The sequence below is a fragment of the Microtus oregoni genome, unplaced genomic scaffold (genome assembly GCF_018167655.1).
Source record: "Microtus oregoni isolate MIOR12 unplaced genomic scaffold, Mior012 000009F_ref0000495, whole genome shotgun sequence".
Classification (NCBI taxonomy): Eukaryota; Metazoa; Chordata; class Mammalia; order Rodentia; family Cricetidae; genus Microtus; species Microtus oregoni.
Window position 1 is genome coordinate 51,522,269 of NW_024543068.1, and position 21,629 is coordinate 51,543,897.

The 21,629-nt window shown below is 39.3% G+C and overlaps 1 protein-coding gene across 10 annotated transcripts in view; it reads right to left on the bottom strand.

Moving 5' to 3' along the window:
* Positions 1-21,629, bottom strand: part of Dgkb (diacylglycerol kinase beta) — a 600,883-nt gene that overhangs the window by 418,196 nt on the left and 161,058 nt on the right. For all 10 annotated transcript variants that reach the window (XM_041658354.1, XM_041658352.1, XM_041658353.1 and 7 more), the window contains 5 exons: positions 18,844-18,918; positions 13,718-13,837; positions 5,107-5,224; positions 2,655-2,743; positions 2,459-2,575 (listed from right to left, as the gene is read on the bottom strand). In XM_041658354.1, coding sequence (XP_041514288.1) covers positions 2,459-2,575; positions 2,655-2,743; positions 5,107-5,224; positions 13,718-13,837; positions 18,844-18,918 — 519 coding nt within the window. The remainder of the gene's footprint in view (positions 1-2,458; positions 2,576-2,654; positions 2,744-5,106; positions 5,225-13,717; positions 13,838-18,843; positions 18,919-21,629) is intronic.

Consider the following 21,629-nt stretch of genomic DNA (forward strand, 5'->3'; position numbering starts at 1 on the left):
CAAAGAAACCCTGTCTCGAAAAAACAAACAAACAAAAAAACACAGTGAGGTTTCACTGACTGAGAAATGCAAATGTGCACCTTGGTCATTGATCTTTCAAACTTTACTAAACTATCAGATACAATTGCAGAATTGCAAAATATTTTGAAACAAAATTCCAAGAGGAAGTGCATTTGAAACTCAGTATCTAACACTAAGAAGACTAGCGTATTAGGAGTTCTGGTGAATCTGAGCAATTCCTCAAAACTCCACCCTCGATCAAGAACCTCCAATGACTAGAGAACAATGTGGGCCATCAACCTGTAGCACGGGAGGCAAATACAAGCTCAGCAATGTGGGCCTGAAGAAATGAAATGTCTGGAGAATTGTCCAGGTTTTCATTTATAAATAAAGTTTTAAAAATGTGAAGAAGAAAATATTATCATCAAAGAAAATATCAAGTGAAATACAGAACTAAAGTTGGTTCCTAGTAGGCATTTAAGATAGTGCAGTCCAAGGAATGAGAAGCATGAAATAAGAAGGGGAATTAACCACGGCCTTCCCAGGGGTTTCTCAGCAGAAACCCAGCTCTAATTGGGGAGTGGGTAGGGCAGGAGAGTGAAAGAACACGTGCTTCAAACTTAAGTCTGAGCTTTGTGGGACTCAAAGTCAAAATGAGGTAAGTGGCGGGGAGGCTGCATGTATTATCATGGAATTATTATACATTGCTGAAGAGGGCGTAGTATAGCAAACTAGTAGTTTCAAAAGATTTTTCTTGTGGTGGTACAGAAGCCTACATCAGAGAAGTACCTTCTGTCAGGGAAATGAGCCAAGAGATTCTTACTCTGATCTAGTTGGGATGTGCTGAGAGCTTGCGCTAAGGTTGGGAATGTGAAGTCAGAAATCTCAGATCTGGGAGAGATATTTTAAGGAAGAAATGTGAGGGCTTAGCAGCAGGCTCTATGAAGAAGATGATGTGAAAGACAAGGAAAACCTGGCTTTTAGCTACAGCAGTGAGGAGATGCCCATGCTGTGGTCAGCAGCCCAAGTGGCCGGGTAAAAGTTGAGTGTTGCTCTTGAGAATGCAGGTCTATGACCTTAGCATGAAAATTAGTGAAGCTTGAAATTTTCATAAAGTATCTCAAGGAAAGCTATGAAAAATACTAAATACATATTCTCTCAGCTAACTACAAGATAAATTAATTAATTAAAGTTTTCTTACTGTTGTTGAAAATTAAATTTCTTAAATTTCTCAGAGACATTGGCAAATGAGTGGAGACTCATTACATTTGAAATGTAAGTCAACCTGTTTTCCTCACTATTCTTTCTCTCTCTCTCTCTCTCTCTCTCTCTCTCTCTCTCTCTCTCTCTGTGTGTGTGTGTGTGTGTGTGTGTGTGTGTGTGTGTATTTAAGAATATAGTTTAACATGAAGGTTTGGGAAGAACCTTATAGCTCTACCCCCCCCCCAAAAAAAACACAAAAACCTGTGTAAATATCTCAGTGGCCTCTGCTGTTTATTCTGTTAAAGAAAGATTGTTAAGAATGAAAAGCCCAATATGCTATTCTGTGGAAAGCAAACAAGAACAACAAAACACCCCTCGAGGCTAATAAACATTCAAAAAAAAGAGAAAAGATTGTTTACAGTACATTTTAGAAATTAAACAGATAATGGGATCATCTGATAACTGTTTTTATTCCAAAGAGTTTTAAAGCTCTTGGACAGTAAACTTGATAGAGTCTAGAACTTCTCACAAAAGACCTTAATTATTACTATATCAAAACCTTCTGGGGCCCAATTCACAATGCACCTACAGGAAATCAATGTGCTTGGGAGAATGGCTGGATTTCCCAAGAAGCAACCAATGCCCAAATAGAAATGAACCCCTTCACTTTGCCCACTTTTCACTTGTGGCTTCTGATTGCTTTCTTGGGAACTTCTAGAACTCTGTGGGACCATATGTGAAAACCATATAAACATGCCAATGTTGGAGCAGTGAGACTCCAGATCCTGAATTTCTTGGAATCCCCTGATCTGAGTGCCCACAGCTGCTCTGAGCAAGAGACCTTCAGGAGTTCCTGATGGCAGGAGAGTGGTTTCTAGTGGGTTTGGCTGGGGCGTGGCTATCTCTATATAATCTGCCCCTAAACACAATAAAGGGGGCATTTTTGGGGAATTCAAGGTTGACCCGTGTCGCTGTCTGTGTGTGTCTGTGTATTTTAACCTTCAGCTCCCTGGCCCGAAGCTCACGAACTCGATAATAGCGCACAGAGCGGCAGACACGGGGGCGCGGGGCGCAGCAATTGGAGGTCTCCACCGAGATATCGGCATGCCAACTCTAAGATCAGTCCTACAGTCTTGGCTTCTTTGGGAACAAGTCTAACCCTCGGGCAGATGATATAAGAAGCTCTAAGATTTCAGCTGATTTAGTCTAACCCTGAAGCCTTCCAGGGCAGTGATGTCATTCATGCATTACTCACTGTGATCTGACACCAAACACAGTGCAGCCCCGTCAGGCCTTGGTAACATTTAACTGTTTTGTGGCACTTATCACACTTGGTTGGACAGTTGCCTTCAACCCAATAATGGTGCATGACCTAGAACAGAAGAAGAATACATCGGTAAGAGGAGGTACCCGTGGTGACATATCTAGAAAGCCCGTGTTACCAGACTTACATCTGTGTTCTTCTTGGACTTCACATAGGTCTTGATGCAGGAGGGAGGGGCTCTGGCCACACAGCGTTCATGGACTGTGTACTTGCAGACTGAAAGGAAACAGGTACTCAGTGTCAGAGCTGACCCTGGTCCTGATTGCAGTTTTATGAGGGAGAATGACATTAACAGAACCTCATTTCACATCCACAGCTCCCTAATCAATCCAATCAGCCACAGCAAGGAAAAAAGTCCAAGTCGGCTGTTTTTATCATGGAATACAAAAAGGCCAATTAGTACAGGAAATAGTATGCATATGAGAGACCGATGCTCCTCCATCATGGCATAGCAGGAAATGCTTAATTAAATCAGTCCTCATTCAAATCCTTCACAATAATTCCCAGATGACAAAAATATTAAAGACAAATTGATGGCTGCCAAATGGCTTGGTGTCATTCGCTAGAAGGAAGAGATCTATATTTCACAAAGTATAGGCACGAGAGCAGCTGGCAAGCATGGCCGCCAATGCCTGTGCGTTTATACTGCTTTGTACATTGACTTATCTCTGTGGGAAAGGACAGAGTTTTCTATTTCTAGAAAGTAGACCTCATCATCCATTCCAGGCACTCAGGGAAGTTCATTTTTCATTTTCACCATGCTATTGTTTCTCCCAAACAAATAACTTCATGAGGCAATCTATGGTGCTAGGAAACAAAACTTGGTATTTATATGCAAACACACACATATATATGTATATAGGCACAAATACCAGTAAATTATATATGTGTATGTGTGTAGATAGATAGATAGATAGATAGATAGATAGATGATGTTTTTTTAAGGTGAAGGCTGACTCCCAAAACTAATGGCCCAGAGTTTATCAATATGTAGAAATTTATAAAACTAAACAGGTGATCACTTTAACAATCTCCTTCTTGGATTATGAATGAAATGCCTATAATGCTCATAGCATTTTATAATAATAATATTCTAAAACATCCTGTCTGTGATTTTCGTGCAAGAACTTGGAGGAACACATACTGTCCTTTTCTATTATACCACACCCGTCTTTGAAAGTTATTGTGTTTAAAGCAATCAAATCTGTCCTAAAATGTTTACCCCCTTAAAAAGTTATAGAAGTTCTAAAGCAGGGGTTTTGATGCTTTTTTGTTTTGTTTTTGTTTTCGAACATGCAGAAAGTTCTAGCATATCTAAATCTTCCACAGTGACCAACAGAAATGTTCCTCGTATATGATACGTGGCAGTGTGTTATGCAGACGTAAAAATCTTAGTAATTTCAAAATTATATACATGAAGTGTAGGTTTTTTTAATGTCAAATAATGCACCTATAGAAATAAAATTCTGAAGCACAAGACAACACAGAAAAGAATGTGGCTGAACTGTTGGATCAATGGAGAACTTCATTCCTACCTCAGAGAATATCAACTTTATTTTCAGGTAACAATGCAATAAATTAAATGGATAATAGACAATTGTATTAATTAACTACCACTGATAACACATCCACCCTCTTAGCAAATCTCTAACTGGTCATGTGGATTTATTAGAATAAAATTAATCTTGCAGACAAGGGAGCTGAAATTAAAACAGAAGTGACGTGTGATGCCTTGTATTTCTATAGCTATGCAAAGCAGATGAAGACTTTCTTTATGTAAACACAATGTGTCAGGGAGTTGGGGAAATGGTTCAGCAGGTGCAGGACTTGCCAAACAAAGACTAGAGTGCAGACCCTAAGAATTCACTTTTAAAAAGACCATTTGTCTCTCACAGATGGTGGGGACAGTCTCCCAGGAGCAGAATGGTTAGCTGGACTAGCTAGATGTGGGTCACTAGGAGAATCTGAGTCAGGATGTAAGGTTCAAGAAACCGCAGAAGTCTGCCGTGGACTTCCACATGAACACATGCTCACACGTGGGAAAACACACACACAGACACACACACACACACACACACAAACACACACACACAGAGACAGAGAGAGAGAGAGAGAGAGAGAGAGAGAGAGAAAGAAACATGCAAGACTTGAAGTTGCATTTTTTTGATAACTTGAATGAACAAAATCCATTTCTATTCATTTGATCTAAGTCTTTTAAGAATTGAATGAATCTTCTCACCTTGAAAAGCTAATTAAAAATAAAGTGGTTAGCGTATGGGGTGAATATAAAATATAATATAAATATAATGTAAGTAAGAGAAACCAGTGAAAGATGTCTAAATATTTCTAGGAGAGACAAGAAACACGAAAACTGAACTACAATAGAAAGAAATGTCTGAGAACTTGGAAAGTTGGAAAGTATCATTAATTCCTTCTGAAAGGATTGAGGGACTACAGGGAAATACACATTATAAGCACCACGGCTCGGCTCGGGGTTATGTCACACAAACAGGGCGCTTGCAAGCGCTCAGTTTTCCCTCAAGCAAGGTGATGACGTCAGGGAGAGCCCGAGTACTCACAGGAGCAGCAGAGGCCCTGCTTCCCCACACCGATCAGCATGTTCAGGCAGAGATTGCAGTAGGCAGGCTTGTTAAAGTGTTTGAGACGCCACACATGCTGTCCGTCATCCTTCACATTCTGCACCGGACGGGAAAGAAACAGATTCCACTTAATGAAATAAACAGTAGAATCTGCAAGCGCCAATAAAGCTCTGACTGGACCGAAGCGTCTGAAGACAATCTGTTCCCTCATCTCTACTCCCTACTTTACAAGATCGCCACTGAGACACTGGGAAAACACGTGTGCTCCAGTCCGACGAGACACCACCATCGGCTCTGAGATGGTGTAGCCAACCCATGACATCTTGTCTCGTGTCAACAGCGTAACAGCACCGCCGCCAACACAAGGACCTTCCAAACAGAGATCTCCCTGAACACAGGGCGTGCCTGCTTCGCCTTTGAGTAACTCATAGTTAGCACGCGATTCCACAAACAAACGAATAAAGAGAAAGGTCTAGTGCAAGCCCGGAAAGTGGAAACATGTAGAAATAATTAGTTCACCCTTTTGTTGGGAAAAACCGAATTCAGAATGAAATCAGGTTTTGTAAAGAATGAAAAACAGGGTGCAAAATGTAATGTTTACAAATCAGACATGGTGATTCTAGGGCCTCACCGGCTCATCTCTAAGGTAATCTTAAAGAATATATTCTGCATTCCCTAAAGTAAACTTTTATAATATATTCTGCATTAAATACTAATTTTGTTGCATAATTATATAACCATTTCTTTACCTGTCTTGCAAAACAGTGATTTATTTTTCTCCATAATGAAAGATGGTAAAAGTATGAATATTATTATCACTTTTATAACAATCGTGGTAGTTATGTGTCACAATAAACCCCATGTTTACATTAATTCACAATTTTAGTAAAGAAAAGTGCTATATTGTTTTACTATGCTAAGTATATAACATTTTAATAACTAATGACATTTATCACATCCATATTGGTCAAGATTAAAATAACACAAATCTACAGGATGCTACTCCATATTTAAGTCCCTACAAAAGCTACAAAAATATTACATGAAAGTATCATGTTGCCATCATTTATTACCATCATTTTGTATATTATTACATACACTTCATATCTCATTCTCCAATTTGTGTGAAACTGAATTTTGAAATTACTGATAAATATTCTATCAACAGTGACATAATTCATAAATTCTCAAGTTGTCAAGAATACATACTTCTTTTTTTTTTTTTTTTTGGTTTTTCGAGACAGGGTTTCTCTGTGGTTTTGGAGCCTGTCCTGGAACTAGTTCTTGTAGACCAGGCTGGTCTCGAACTCACAGAGATCCGCCTGCCTCTGCCTCCCGAGTGCTGGGATTAAAGGCGTGTGCCACCACCGCCCGGCCAAGAATACATACTTCTTACACTGAGTCCCCAACTAATATCTAAGTATATAACAATATACTGTATTGGGAATCTATAAAGAGATAACACAAGCATTTTTATTAATAATAAAATATTAATAGTAATGTTTCTAACTACTCTCTCTTACCATAGTGAGAGAAAGGACATTGATTTATAATATCCATAAATCCATAGTAACTAATTCTCACATTAGAATGAGACATGTCAAATTTGCATCACAAGTTGAAGCATTAATGAAAATTCTTCCTGGTAGGTACTTGTCGATGGGCCCCTTGAATATTTTCAACTTTTGAAGGCAGAAGCACTGCCTTGTTTTTGTCCCAGGAAGACATTTCAAACACAAGTGACTATCCAATACCTTGCACAATAGAGAAGCAGCTCTCTCCAGAGGCGAGAACAGGCTCTGTCCTTGCTAATGAAGACAGGCTGAACAGACTTCTGTCCTACATAGAGACTTGGTTTCCCAATCCAAGGAACCAGTCTCTGAGTTGAGTACAGCATTTAGTTGGCTCACATCCCTTAATCTCCTTACAGAAAGGGAGAAAGGCAAGCCAACTGAGCTGCTAAATGCCTATTCCTTGGATTGCTCAGGGTCTGGCTAAGGGCATCTCATGTTCTCTGGTACTTGGGAACTGTAGAGAGTTGATCCAATACCTTCACCACCAGGTTAATACCAGACCTTTTCCAATTTCTCATCAATATTCAAATTTGTCTTTTGGATAAGGGACTGGGAAGCTCTCAATGAAAGCAGTTCTGAGAGGATGTAGATGATTATCATTGATACCACATCAGGAGAGAGAATTTTAAATATTTTTCTACATAACTTAAAAAATAAGCTTCGTAGTTATTTCTGAGTCCAGGACTGGTTTTGATATGTCGTCATAATTTTAATAGCTCTAGAATCTAAATGGGATAATAAATGTTTATCTTTGCTATATATTATGATCTGTATTTTGATTTCCATCACATTAAAGGAATTAGACATCTTGATCTAAAAGTATTACTATGAGACTGTTGATTTTTGATAATCTTTGAAAGTAGCGGCACATTGCTTTAAGACATTTTCAAGTAAAAGGAGAGAGGAAACATTCTAATTTTCATATGTTTTGCTGTTTTTGTCCTCCCTGTCATTTCATTTTAAGCGACTGGCCATTCCATGTGAATAAGCCTCATCCTGTTGAAGAGCACATATGGACGAAGTTAGCTGGCATTTTCCTTATCAAAAAATAAACAAGTCTGAACGTGGGTGTTCTGTCAATCAGAACACTTAGCCATGTACAGGCTGCAAGTGATGCACAAATCTATTACCCGGGCATAAAATGAATTACCAAAATAAAATTAAATAGCTTTATAACTCTTAGCCCGGTGCACTGCCCCAATATGCCAGAGATGAAATATGTATGTGGCTTCTTTCAGAGAAGAAATTGGAACCAAGAGCCAACTCTTTGTCATAGTGCAAATTGCACCCAAGCTCTCTGGATTTTCGTGTCTTGTCTTGTCTTATTTAGATTGTAAACTTGGTAGTTGAGAGAGAATCCATCTCATCACATCAGAAGAATGTATTCCTATTAATGCTTTTATAGCAAATAAATATTTATTATTAAGAAAGGAATGACATTTTTTTTTTTAAAAGAATGAGCAGAGAATCTGAAACGCCTGAATTCTGGCCCATGATGAAAATGTGAAGATACTGTCTCACTTTCCTTACTACTTCCCTGTCTGATAAAATGAGGGCACCCACTTTCCCTTCTCAGGCCATAGTGTGAGGTTTCATTATACAACACCTGTGAAGTTAATTTAGCTCCTTGAAGAACTGGTGTTATATAAACAGCAAATATTATTGCCATCAGATGGCTGAATTGTGTAACATCCAAATGCTTCAGCATAAATAATTGAAAAGGCTCTTCCTAGGTCCACTGTACTTTATTTCATAAAATATTGCTTTTTCTCCCCTCTTCCCTATACTAGACACAGGACTGTTCCATGCCTATGGCGAGGACGACTGTTCAGTGATCCCTGGAGAAATCCACCAAAGGAAGGGCTCTCAGATGTTCCTCATCCTTCAGTTCTCTAAAGTTCAGACAGACGTGGGAAAAATAAAAATGGAATGCCCTTTGGTTCTGCTGTTATTTGCCTGTTTGTTCTTGAAAATTTTAGTGGGTTTTTTTTTGTCTCAGCTTTTCTCAGGACATAGACACTGTTCAAATGAATTAGGGCCACTCTAAATGGTAATCATTTTCCAAAGACTCTAAAGAGATATTTTTCAGACATCCCAGGCCAAATCCCCCCTATCGTACATCTCACCAAGTTCCCTGAATACATAGAAGAGCGCGTGCTGCAAGTTACTTCCGTTGTTAGATAGAGATCATTACAGAGTTTTGTATATTTTGTTCACTATCTATAAGTTATATCACTATAATAAAAGCTGTTCTCTTTGACAAAAAGATGGGCTTCACTAAGTCTGGGTGAAAAGAACTCAGGAAGATATATTAACATATTGGTAGAGTCAGATTTGGTTGCTAGTTTTTAGACTGTGCTTCCTGTAGTCAGAACAAGGCCCATTCATCCAGAGGACTCCAATCAAAGTCTGTGCCATATCATACTGTGTAATAATATAATAGTTTTCTTTAATAACCTGTCATGGAATCCTGGATCTTGTCAGGTTTTGCAACTCCTTAACATTTGATCCATGTATAGAGAATGGAAAAACATTCCTAACAAAATTAAAAATTTTAATTAAAATGTGAATATCAGGTTTTTTCCAAATATGATTTAGTTTAATCAAAGCACATCACTGTCTGTCACTCATTAATCTCAGCAGGGAAGAAATCACTTCTTTGCTATTCTTTCAAGCAAAAGTATGAAGAAAAATGTGCCCTTAAATATTCTTAATCTAATCCATAGTATATATTACATATAAAGACTAAACACAGTGTTTCTTTGAAGCCATGTAGTGAGATGAAACATTCCCTTCAAATGCAACTCAGGTTAAACGTGGCCACATCTTATGTAACCAGAAAGTTGAGGCTTTTCCATCTAGGTCTATTTTGCTAAATGGTCGTGTAGAGAGATTGCCTTCTAAATATCTTTGTGCATATCTGTCCAGCAAGATTGCTTGAAACCGCTGTCAGAGAAACTACGAAGTAGGCAGCAGCCGATGCAGAGACTAATAACCAGTCAGTGTTCAGAATAAGTAACTAATGTGCTCAGACCCAGATGAGACATCTTTATCCCTGCCATGCCAAGGCTCATTGAGCGTCAGTGAGAAAGAGGAAATGGAAACAGTGTAGGAGCTGGTGGATGAGGCTGGGGATGCTGTCTTCTGGACATGATATGCACAATGCACTTAGAAACTCACTGCACATGTAGCTTTCTGCCCGAGATCCAAATTAGTCAAATCAACCAAAACCAGACATGGAGGACGGAGGCTCATGGTCTCATCCTTAGCTGGAATGAATGCTCTTGGCAGCTGAGACCTGCTAAAGCAGTGCTTCTCAACTTTCCTAATGCTGTGACCCTTTAATAAAGTCCCTCATGCTGTGGTGACATCCAGCCGTAAAATTGTTTTTACTACTTCTTCATTACTGTAATTTTGCTACTGATATGAGTCATAATGCAATTATCTGTGTCATCCAATGGTCTTGGATGACAAAGAGGTCATAACCCACAGGTTGAGAACCACTGTACTAAGGAGAGAGAATCATTTTTCTGGACTGTGACCGCTGGCTTGTTACCCTTGCTCCAGTGAGTGTATATGTGGGTTGCTCTAGATGGAAACATAGGTGAAAATTGGGGGTGGCAAAGGAAAGGGACATGATCACCTTTTGTTGCATATAGGTATGAAATTCTTAAAGAATAAATTTAAAATAAAATACATTTGTTCTGTTTTTATTTTTCGTTTTATTTTTTGTTGTTGTTTTTTTTGTTGGGGGGGGGGAGAGCCTCTCACTATATAGCCCTGCCTGACCTGGAACTCTCTATGTAAAGCAAGCTGGCCTCAAACTCACTGAAGGTCTCACTCTGCCTTCTGAGTGTTGGGGTTAAAGGCCTGTGCCACCATGTCTGGCTAAAACAAAATAATTTCTTTTTTTCTTTTTTTGGTTTTTCGAGACAGGGTAGCTCGAAGCTTTGGTGTCTGTCCCGGAACTAGCTCTTGTAGACCATGCTGGCCTCGAACTCCTAGAGATCAGCCTGCCTCTGCCTCTCGAGTGCTGGGATTAAAGGCGTGTGCCACCACCGCCCAGCTTAACAAAATAATTTCTTAAGAGGAGTTAAAATTTCTTATTTCAAGCAAACAACTGTTTAGATAGGTCATCCTATTACATGACAAGATAATGAAAACTCTTCATGATTAAAAGGTATATGTTATTATAATGTTAAGACTATAGATTTTAGATTGAAGCATTATTATCTCTTGCATCTGAAGGACTGAATGATTAGCTTTTGCAGTGTCAGCAAAGAGCAGACTGTTAGGACTGCTTCTCTTCATATTTCTAGAGAGGTTAACCGCCTATCACAAACTCGGATGTCAGTCAATGAAAACCAGGTTGACTAGCACTCTGAAGGTAGCTCTGCTCCTGTTCTGGTCTTCCTGTTACTTGTGGCATCTGTGGCATCTCGCTGTGGTTATCCGGTTGTTGCAGTGTTCATACACTTATGCACCTGTCTCTACTTCTCAAGACTAATTGAAAGTTAATTGACGTTCTTGTTGTTTGTAAGATGTAAAATCAGAGTGACGGGCCTACTGATGCACACCTGTAATACCATAGCACTCAAGGGCCTGAGCAAAGACTGTCTTCTTAGGTTTGAGGAAGGCCTCAACTGCAGAGTGAGGCCTTACAAGTAAAAAAAAAAAAAAAAAAAAAAAAAAAAAAAAGTCAACAAACAGAACAGTGGCAGAACAGATCATAATCTGACAAAGCTCGGCACTGGTTAAATATGCCTAGCCATTTGCTTTTAGAAATAAAGTTTTATTAAACCACAGCTTTGGTCAATCATTTATATGAGAATCGTGATTGCTTTTCATCTTATCACGTCATGGAGGGGAGTTTAGATAAAGATCTGTGGCCCTGGTATCTAAATAATGCAATGTCCTTTAGAGTCAGTTTCTAGTCTCTAAGGCAACAGTAACTACTAACGGAGAGTGGCGTATGTAATGAGTAGACCTTTGTTTTCTAAATTTGAGGTTAAAAAAAAAGTGGAGATGAAACTTATTCTTAACTCTTTCAGGCAAGTCCTGTATACCAATGGCCTGGGATGACATGACTTCCAGGTTTTGTTTTTATTTGTTTATTTTGTTTTGATTTGATTTGTTTTAAAGCTTAGTTATATAAAATTTAAGCAAAAGTGCTACCCCAGAAAACAAAAACAAAAAAAAAAAACAAAAACTCTAAACGTTATCCAATGGTGTGAATCATGAAGAAGGAGGGCACACCTCTCAGGCATAAATACCTCGTGGTGATTGAACTCACAAAGCTCTGACTTTCCCCTCCCATGTGGGAGACTGCAATACTTTTTCCTTCTCGGGTTAGTTTGTTTTGAACTTTGTGAGGTTTGTGGAAACTTGGACAGGAAAAGAAACGGCAGCCACTATCTAGTCATTTAGGGAACATCAGGTTTATGGTGATTACGTTTTACAGGGGTTATTATTTTATTAAAGTTGATTTTAAATTGCTGCATTATTTGTTTATAAAAAACTAAAAGAAGTAAAATTTCTCGTTCAGAATGGTTCTTCACAGTGAAAATATATTCAATCCTACATTAAAAAAAAATCTCCTTTCGTATTAAGCAATGTTACTCTGCCACCTTGTGGTTATAATTGGGAACACAGTCTCGACGACTTCAAAAACCACTCCCAAATAGGTTTCTCCTTTTAAATTCTAAACAATCCTTTTGCACTCAAAACATTAAGCACTAATTTTTAAAATGAAGTTATAGCATAAGCTACTTATAAATAACTGATGTGATATTAGAATTAGAAGATTGCCATCCAGCTACTGTCACACTAAAATGAGTTATCCCGTTGCTTTAAAACAACACTCTAACTTTTCATAGATCTATAGTTAAATAATGCTACTTTTTATAATTTTACAAAGTATTTATATAAAATAACATTTAAAATTTACTAAACAATTACTTCCAAATAAAACCACCCTGCTCTTTCCATGCTAGCGAATCCCTTGCTTTTGTCCAATTTTTTTTTTTCTGTGGAGCACAAGATGGAACTCGAGGCCTGAGGTGGGCGAGGCAGGTGCTGTCCCACTATGAGACGGCACCAGTGTCAGACACCACACATCCTTCACACAACCCTGACACACCCTACACCTCCCTTCCTTCCTCCTGTATGATCACTTCCACTTATAATACCCAAATTTTGGCTTTGAAATGGTGAGGTCCATTTCTGGGAAAGAGGCACTTTTGGAAGGTCCTAACCTGAAAGACATGACAGCTGCACTTTACTGCAGAAAACCTTAAAACTTTGTCATTTTATTGTTCTCCTTGTTAACTTGTTATTTATTCTTCATATGCTTATTCAATGAATGGCAAGTTACAACTAAAAGTCTGAGATTATGCAGAGCACAAAAAGTTCAAAAACCACGTCTACATCATTTTTCAAGGTGAATTAATGTGCTAATTCCTTGCGTGTGTTTTTCTTTTTTTTTTTTTAAATCTTTCTGTTATTTTTATCCTTATTCACAATGTGGTAGAATAGGTCCAGACAATGGTTTTATCGATGAGGTAATACTTAAGCCCTCAAAATGAGCAAATATATAAAAATAAAATTGTAAACAATACCATCTACTTTTAACAAACTATGCTAATGATAATTCCCACATATATTTCAGCTTCCCTGTGACCATGTTTGAACTCATGGATCTTCTGAAGAACAAGATGAGAGAGACAGCAAAAGAATTGTGGTATCAAAATGGAAATTAGACAAATTCTAATATGCTAAAGACCACTTATGTCTTCCTACATCTGCAGATATTCCTAAAATCTAATCCCATTTATATTTCCTACACACATATGCACAACATTTTACATGGATTTGTGCTGCACAAAATCATATGGTGGAATTATGAGAAGTTGAGAAACTCCCTACATGCTGAGTTGTAGAAAACAACCCAGCTGACTGATCATCAAATGTTGACAAAGCACCTCTCAGCACCTCTCACACATCCTCCTCAGGCTTACATTTTCCAAGCCCAAGAGGACGAGAAGCGGGATAGTGGTCATTCCTCCTTGAATCCACTCCTCTAGAGACACGGTACCATCGCGGTCATAGTCAATTTCTTCCATCATTTCATGGAGGATCTGGAAAAGGGAGATGGGAAAATATTCAAAGAACTGAATTTTTTTTTTTTTTTTTTTTTTTTTTTTTTTGGTTTTTCAAGACAGGGTTTCTCTGTGGTTTTGGAGCCTGTCCTGGAACTAGTTCTTGTAGACCAGGCTGGTCTCGAACTCACAGAGATCCGCCTGTCTCTGCCTCCCAAGTGCTGGGATTAAAGGTGTGCGCCACCGCCGCCCAGCCTAGAACTGATTTTTTTAAATCCTTATACTTCAACAGACAATTGCCTCCAATTGGTTCTATCATTTTGTGACTGGAAACTAGTGAGAGCAGAGAAAATATTCTGTAAATAAGTCAGTTAATCCTGTTATTGGGAAGAGAGTTGACTTGCTATGATCTCTAGAACCAGACTTTCCTTGATGAGAGTGTTTAGGAACAGTGTTCATCTTTTAAACATTTTTTTCAAAGGAAGAGCAGCACAGTGAAAATTAAAAGGTGCTTTTAATTTAAGGATGAAAGTAGTCTCTGATTACTTCCTTGAGATCACTTTTTAAGTTCATATATATGCCAGAAAGTGTCTGGACAAATTAACATCATGGCAAAGAGCTCGAATAATTCTTTGCTAAGTAGTAATGGGTGAGGGAATTAAGTTGTTCTTAATTGCCTATAACAATTTAACAAGCTCAAACTTAACGACTTGATCATATTTGATTGGAGTTCTTTGAAGACACCTTGTAAGTAATGTCCAACAGTGTGTGACTGGGATACAGTTGCCTCTTTATAGTGTGGTGATAATGTGGATACTTATTTCAAAGGTATTTCAAAAAATGCAGAGATATAATGAGATGATGTGTTATACGTTAAAGAGCCCTAGTGTACAAAGGAAGTTTGATGTGGTGTTTGAGTGATTATTAATATAGATTATATACAAGTTCCAATTATGCTATCCTTGGTTGCTGTGAGGGTTTTCCCACGTCAGCCAACAGGCTTCCAACCTAAGAAAATTAGAAAGGTAAATGTGGTAAAAATGTGAAGGAATAAGGAATATATGGCCTGCATATGCTATGGGCATTTTAATCAGTGTGGAGAAATACATCCAAGCATCTTGAGAAGAAAGATGTAAAGGGATACTAAAATGTGATCCTTGTTTGGAAGTCGAAGGAGTACGTCCCTAGCATTCTGCTTGGTTGCTTGGTGTCTTCTGTCAGATTGTTTTTCATCTTTGCCGCACAAGGATGAACACAAGGATGGAGAAGAAGACTTTGGGGAGCAGGGAACACCCCCATCATTACTTCATATCTTCAAAATAAAAGGCAAAAGATTTAGAACTTGATAAAATGGTATAAGATCTGGTTAAAACATTGTGCTTCATGGAGGTACGTCAAGGGCTGAGTAGAGATGATCTAGTACGAGAACCAAGCTTGAGATAGCATACAGCTGAGAGGGCAGCACTCAGGGGCTGCGGGCAGGAAGACTTTTGAGGCAACACTGGAGTAAATTGGGAGATCCTGTGCTGCAGGATTACACAGTGAGATTTCAGTTGACAAATTAGGTCAGCCCACCAGAACAACTGGATTCTGATGGAGGTGGGCCCAGACACAAGATGCTGGGGCTACCGCCTTTTCAAAAGCAGCTGTTCTTGCCACAAAATTCTTGTGAAGCCATTGCACTCGCCTTGTCTAAGTGGGAATTGTCCCAAAATACTTAGCAGTGCATTAAACTGTTGGGCACCATTTTTCCCATGTGCACGCAATGTTTCCATGTATAGTGGGCAACTTCTCCCCAAACGGTGGAACCCAGGTGGGAAAGTCACACAGTCAAAAACCTTTGTTCCCACAGTCAAATCTCTGCTCCACTCCCAGAGATAAACTTAGAAGTCAGCTCGCTGCAATTGGCAGGACATTTGGCCACGAGAGGACTCTTCCAAATAGATCACATTTGGGATCTTCCAAGATAGAGAAATGGCACTTCGAGCACTGTTGATTCATAGTCCTTCCTGATAAGGCTCCTGGGTGTCCCAAATTCACTCGCAGCGGGTTTGGGAAAATGCAACCTCAGTTAACCCCCTGCTCTGACTCTGTGCCTACACTCACCGTGACTTATTGATACAGTATTCTAGTCTATTTCTTAACTCTGAGACATAACAGGAAGAAACCATTGATCATTTAGCCAGCTCCGAAGAAGGTAATCCTTTTCACATGGGCTGCTTTGGAACAAATACCGCCATTTGACACCGTCAACCTGAAATCATCAGGCCGTTGATATTGTACTGTGTGACCTTAAGTTCCCCTTGTTCTAACCGCTTAGGGTAATGGATGTAATTCGTCGATCTGAGAGTTCCCTTTAGCTTGCTTTCTTGGCAAAAGGTTAACGTGGACCAGGTTAGCGAGCCTTCTTCCCCAGTTTATGCCAGTCTCCGTGGTTATCCTGATGTGATCCCAGGCACCACAGCTCTGGCGGCAGGTCCCTATCTTGGTCTACATTTATCAATTATAAAGCTCTCGTCTAATTTATCACACTTAGAAATATAGTATATGAATTCCCCTCCTCTTCCCTTAGAATTTAAAGCTCCCTAAATCAACTTTCTGCCTCTTAGTGTTGCCTAGTAGTTTTGAAAGCCACGCCTCCCTAAAGCCGCAAAGAAAACTGAGAGACTGACAGCAGGGCTTTGTGCAGCTCTTATCTTTTTAATGACCCTGAGAAATTCAAGCCTTGTAACCTTACTATTACCAGAAAATTGTTGATTGTGTGTGTATATAAACTGGAAACTTTGCAGAACGGCAGAACAATAAAGGAACTGAATCAGAGAAGCATGGAATGAGAGATTCCTTCGCCCTCAGACTTCCCAAGCCTTAAGCTGGTTTCCTCTCTGAACCCTGGGAGGAGATTGGGGCTGACCCCCCAAAAGCTCTACTTAATCCTGTCAAAGCAAGAACAAGGAAAGACAAAGCATGGTGAGAGCTGTCTCACAAACCCTGGGCCTAATTTGTTTGTTCGTTGTTGTTTCTTCTTTTTTCCTTTTTCTTTTTGACTTTGTAATGCAGGGTCTCTGTAATTATCTCAAGTTGGCCAAATGAGTCACCTTCTTCAGCACCAGAGTGATGGGACTGATGAACCAATATACTCAGCCTCATACTTTAATAATGTATGCTTAGTAAACCCAGTGTTAGGACCTGGATTCACTTAACAAAGTTTCTTTCCAAGGACAAGATGGTCTTCCTATGGTTTCTACCAACCTCCTGTTCACTTTTCTCTGTTTGTGCAGAAATACAAAGAGTCAAAGGAAAAGAGCTGCTGTTGAAGATGTAGGCAAGATAAAGTGGTGAGCTCTGACAGCAAACACGTGGTCAAAGTAAGGTTGTTTCCTTCACTCTCCACTATGGGAGCTGTCCCTGTGGGAGCCCAGCATATCAGGATTACAGAGCATAAATGTTGCTGAAGTTTTTATTTCCATTCTAGTTATATCAGTCATAGACAACTGTTCAGCCACCAGCTGTTTTGTTGCCTTTTTTGAAATACTCATATCTCAACCAGGTGGCGGTGGTGGTGCACACCTTTAATCCCAGCAATGGGGAGGCAGAGGCAGGCTGATCTCTGAGTTCAAGGCCAACCTGGTCTATAAGAGCTAGTTATAGGACCGCTAGGGCTACAAAGAGAAACCCTGTCTCAAAAGCAAAACAACAACAACAACAAAAATCAACAACAACAACAAAACACCTACATCTCACTTTGGTGCAGAATAGGCACCAAAACCTGTGTTTTCTTGGAGGTTGGTATTGAGAGGAAATAGATACACACACACACACACACACACTTGCTCCCATGCGAATAAGCACACTTCACTGATAGATGAACATTTGTCATGGACAGAAAGTTAAGCAGGTAGGAAAAGGCTAGTTTAGGTTTTTGTTTTTGTTTTTTTCCTGATCAAATGGAACAACAGAACTTCTAATGAACCCTGTGATTCCAGTGGACTATTAAGATAGATTCTTCAATAAATTAAATGCACAGTTTACCAATTTCTTGAATTCCATAGACAAACTCAATTGAGAGCGACTGTGTGACTTGCTATGAACACAGCAGGCAAACTCCCACCACTAACCAAATGACACTGAAATACAGTTGCATGAAAACAGGAGGAGTCTCAATCCTGGTAAGAATGGTTCCCTGTTTCGCACAGGGGTCTGCCCCACCTTTGGTTGAGCAGGACGGGAAGGCAGTGCGAGCTTTGGCCTCAGTCTTATCTTTATCTTGGCAGTAGCTGTATCAGTGTGAGTGCTGATTAACATCTGAGCCTCTCTGATTCATATGCTGTGCAGGTCTTAAATAAAACTGAATCTTTTTCTTCATGGACACTTCATAAACTTACCGGACTGCAACAATAAAATAGACAACTGTCTCCCATCTATTTCCCTGCTCAAAATATATGCCCAAAGTTAAATGGCCTAAAGGAAAATTTCCAGACCTTTTATGATGCTGTGGTTTTGTATAAATCGATACCTAATAAGGCATCTTTAGGTTTTTAGAAACATTTTTTAACTTGATTTCTTCAGACAAGTTGGTAGAAACTTCCTGACTGTGTTGTTAACTTGTTGTAGATTTTGAGGAAGCAATTTGAACACATGTGGGTCTCTGTTTGCCCACCTAAGGAATAACTAAAACAGTGCGTCCAATAGTTACAGGCACTGCGTCCAATAGTTACAGGCACTAAATACCATGTGCACAGGAGCAGCACAGTGCAGCTGGGATATAAACACATCGGCCTCTTGTGTAGCACAGACCTTGGCAGTGCCCATCAGCAGCATCCACTAAGCCCATGTATGTAACCTCACTATTCCAAATATAATAACTGTGAGGAGGAAAGCCAAGCCTGCAACTTCAGAATATCACGTGCAACTGATCATTCCATTCAGAATCAGCTCAGCTTCGGGTTAGACATAATAATTGAATCATAAAAGTTTAAAAACAAATGTTATTACTATATTCAGACCCCAGAAACACTAGTCAACACTTCAGTCACCCACGTGCCTACCGGGTTAAGCTCAGTGACATCCCATTCCAGGTACTCCGCCACGTGCATCATCTGGCTGATGATGTTTTCCAGTTCCTAGGTGCGAGAGGGAATGGGGGAGACGGAGAGAAAGGAACTGGTTAGTCCTGGATGTAGAACATTTTTGTTCAGTCAGTACAAAAGTTGAAATGGTTAAATGACCAATATTTCAAAAATCATATACAAATACATACAAGCTATTTAGGTATCTTTTAACAACATAGAAAAGAGTAGCTAAGTCTAAATTATATTAATTATTATAGATTTTTATAACTTGTGTACAGAAAACAGGAACCATCCTTGGTGGTTGAAGTCTTCACCAGGAGAGGGCGCTACAATACCAAGCAGGGCTTTCATCTAGCCAAGCTTTCCTGAAAGTTGGAACATGTGTGTTTTCTCAGGGTGTTTTAAGACACCGCAAGTCCTGAGGGCTGGAAGGTGGGCAGACAACTGAGGGGTTTATTTTTATTTTCGTGCACTGAAAGCATATATGGACTGTGCTGACCACTTCTCAGGATACTTCTTCAGGATACATGGTGTTTTGAGGTCAAGGTTTGGGGGTTAAGCATATGCAGAGTTTATTTGCTGAGATCAAGTCATAGTTTAACTCTGTCTTCATCTCAGCTCTCTGAAGAACCGCTACTGAATACAGAGGATACAGATGACTTGGCTAAGCGAATTTGAATTATTTTTAAGTGTCTATACCTAAAGCTTGGTTTTCCCAGCTATCTCCAGATAACTACATATTTTGTAAGATAACTGTTGGTTTATAATACAGAAATTATATTACTTAGAAAGTGATATTTGTTTCTATTTGAAATATGAAATTTTATAGAGATGAAACTTGAAACTTTAGAAAATCAAAGATTTTTCTGCCGAAATCCCATCACATTTGGTCACAGTTCATGAGATAAAGACAGTGATTATGGGAAGAGGAGGTTATCTCTTGGGGACTGAAGAGATGCCCTGAGAAATGAGTGAGAGCCACACTACTCCCAGAGAAAATACAACTAACAAACATGTCATATGAGAAATGTTGTCACAGAAAATACAATATAAGCAAATTGATATAGAGATTGATAACATCCAACGCCTGCTAACAATTCGGTGGGAATTACTAATTTCTCACCCATTGCACCTTTGTTCAATGCTGTGGATGAGTTAAAGCTTCCGGATCAATGAACGAAACCTGTGGTTCATAACCAGAACATCGGCTTGTAAGTTACAGAAATCATTTGTTCTCTCTTAGTTAGTCTCTTAACAAGGGAAATGGACACCCTCCCCTAACCACAGTCATGATCCTACAATGGTCTCTAAGGATAACATGTGCTATCATAGGAAATACATTCATCACGTCACCAGAGTGTTGAAAACAATCATAAATATTAATAACACGTGAGACACAGTCAGCCTCACACACAATTCAACCATGCTTTTGCTCTTCTTTTTCTAAAAGGTGAGCTGTTATATCTTTAATATGTCAATGTAAAATTATAGAAAGAAAATTTAAACAGTTATTAAAGGAAAGAGTATACGGAGTAAAAAAATCAATCCTGGGGATTATACCTTGACCTTTAATTTACACAAAAAAGAAAATAAAAATTAAGAACTAATCATGAACAAATCCATTGATTCTCAAGGCAGTGTTTCATATCGGGCATCTAGTTAGAAGTCTTTGCGGCAATCGCTACATATGTTCCCTTAAAATGGCCAAAATCCAGGGGAAAAAAAAGCACTTGACTGAATTTTTGAATCTGCTGCCAACCCGTGGCTAAAAGCCTAGTTAAGACATATCATTTCAATTTAATTAAAAAGAAACATTGCCTAAAACAAATCTGCATTAGATGTATTAGAATATAATTTGCATCATTGCAGACATGAATGATACAATAAATATTTTAAAACATCTACAAGAAATCTAAATGCCTTTCTGTGAAGTGGCACCAGAAGAGATGAGCAAGCTCATTCTGTGTGTCAGTGTGTCAGTTTTTCTGTGTGTAGATTAATACACAGAAGAACAGGGGAAGTCTGGGCTTTAAACCTGAGATGTCCCTGAATCGCAGCATCAACTCATGGTGGAGCTCCTTCCCTCTGGAGAAACAAGGATGCAACTGTTCTACTTAGTGCTATAGAAAGACAAATCTAACATCATTGATGTCCTTGTGAAAGTCTGTGTGGCAAGGTGGCTCAGCAGGTCAAGGCTTCTGTCACCCAGACTGACCACCTGCACGGGTGGAAGACAGAGCTAAAGCCTGCAAGCTGTCCTTTGAACTTTACATTCTCATGGTAGCATCATAAAAATATACACAGGTAAGCTCAATAAACACTTAGGTCTATCTGAGCCACAGCAACTTCTGTCAGATGCACAGAAAGCCTTTGATAACCCATGCCATCAGCGTATGTGCATGTCGCTCGCAGTCAGAGCGGAATGTGTTATTCCATGCTTCCCTGGATTCAGGCTTCTGTACCACCACAAGGCCAGAGTCCGATGCACCCACACACATGGGAATGTCTAAACCGACTCCAGCGTTAATTCTTTTATTACTGCTTGCAGTTTTCCGGGCCCACAAACTATATTATCAGCAAATGTAGAACGGAATTGAATGCCGTGTGCAGTACGGATGTGCACGCTGGGTGTCTCGTTTCTACTTCTCTGAGCACTGCAACTGATTCCCACATAGTATAAATGAATAAACATTTCATTACACTTATCAGGTAATCATTCATACAGACTCTTTCCCTTTCATTACTTTGTCTGGCTTAAGATG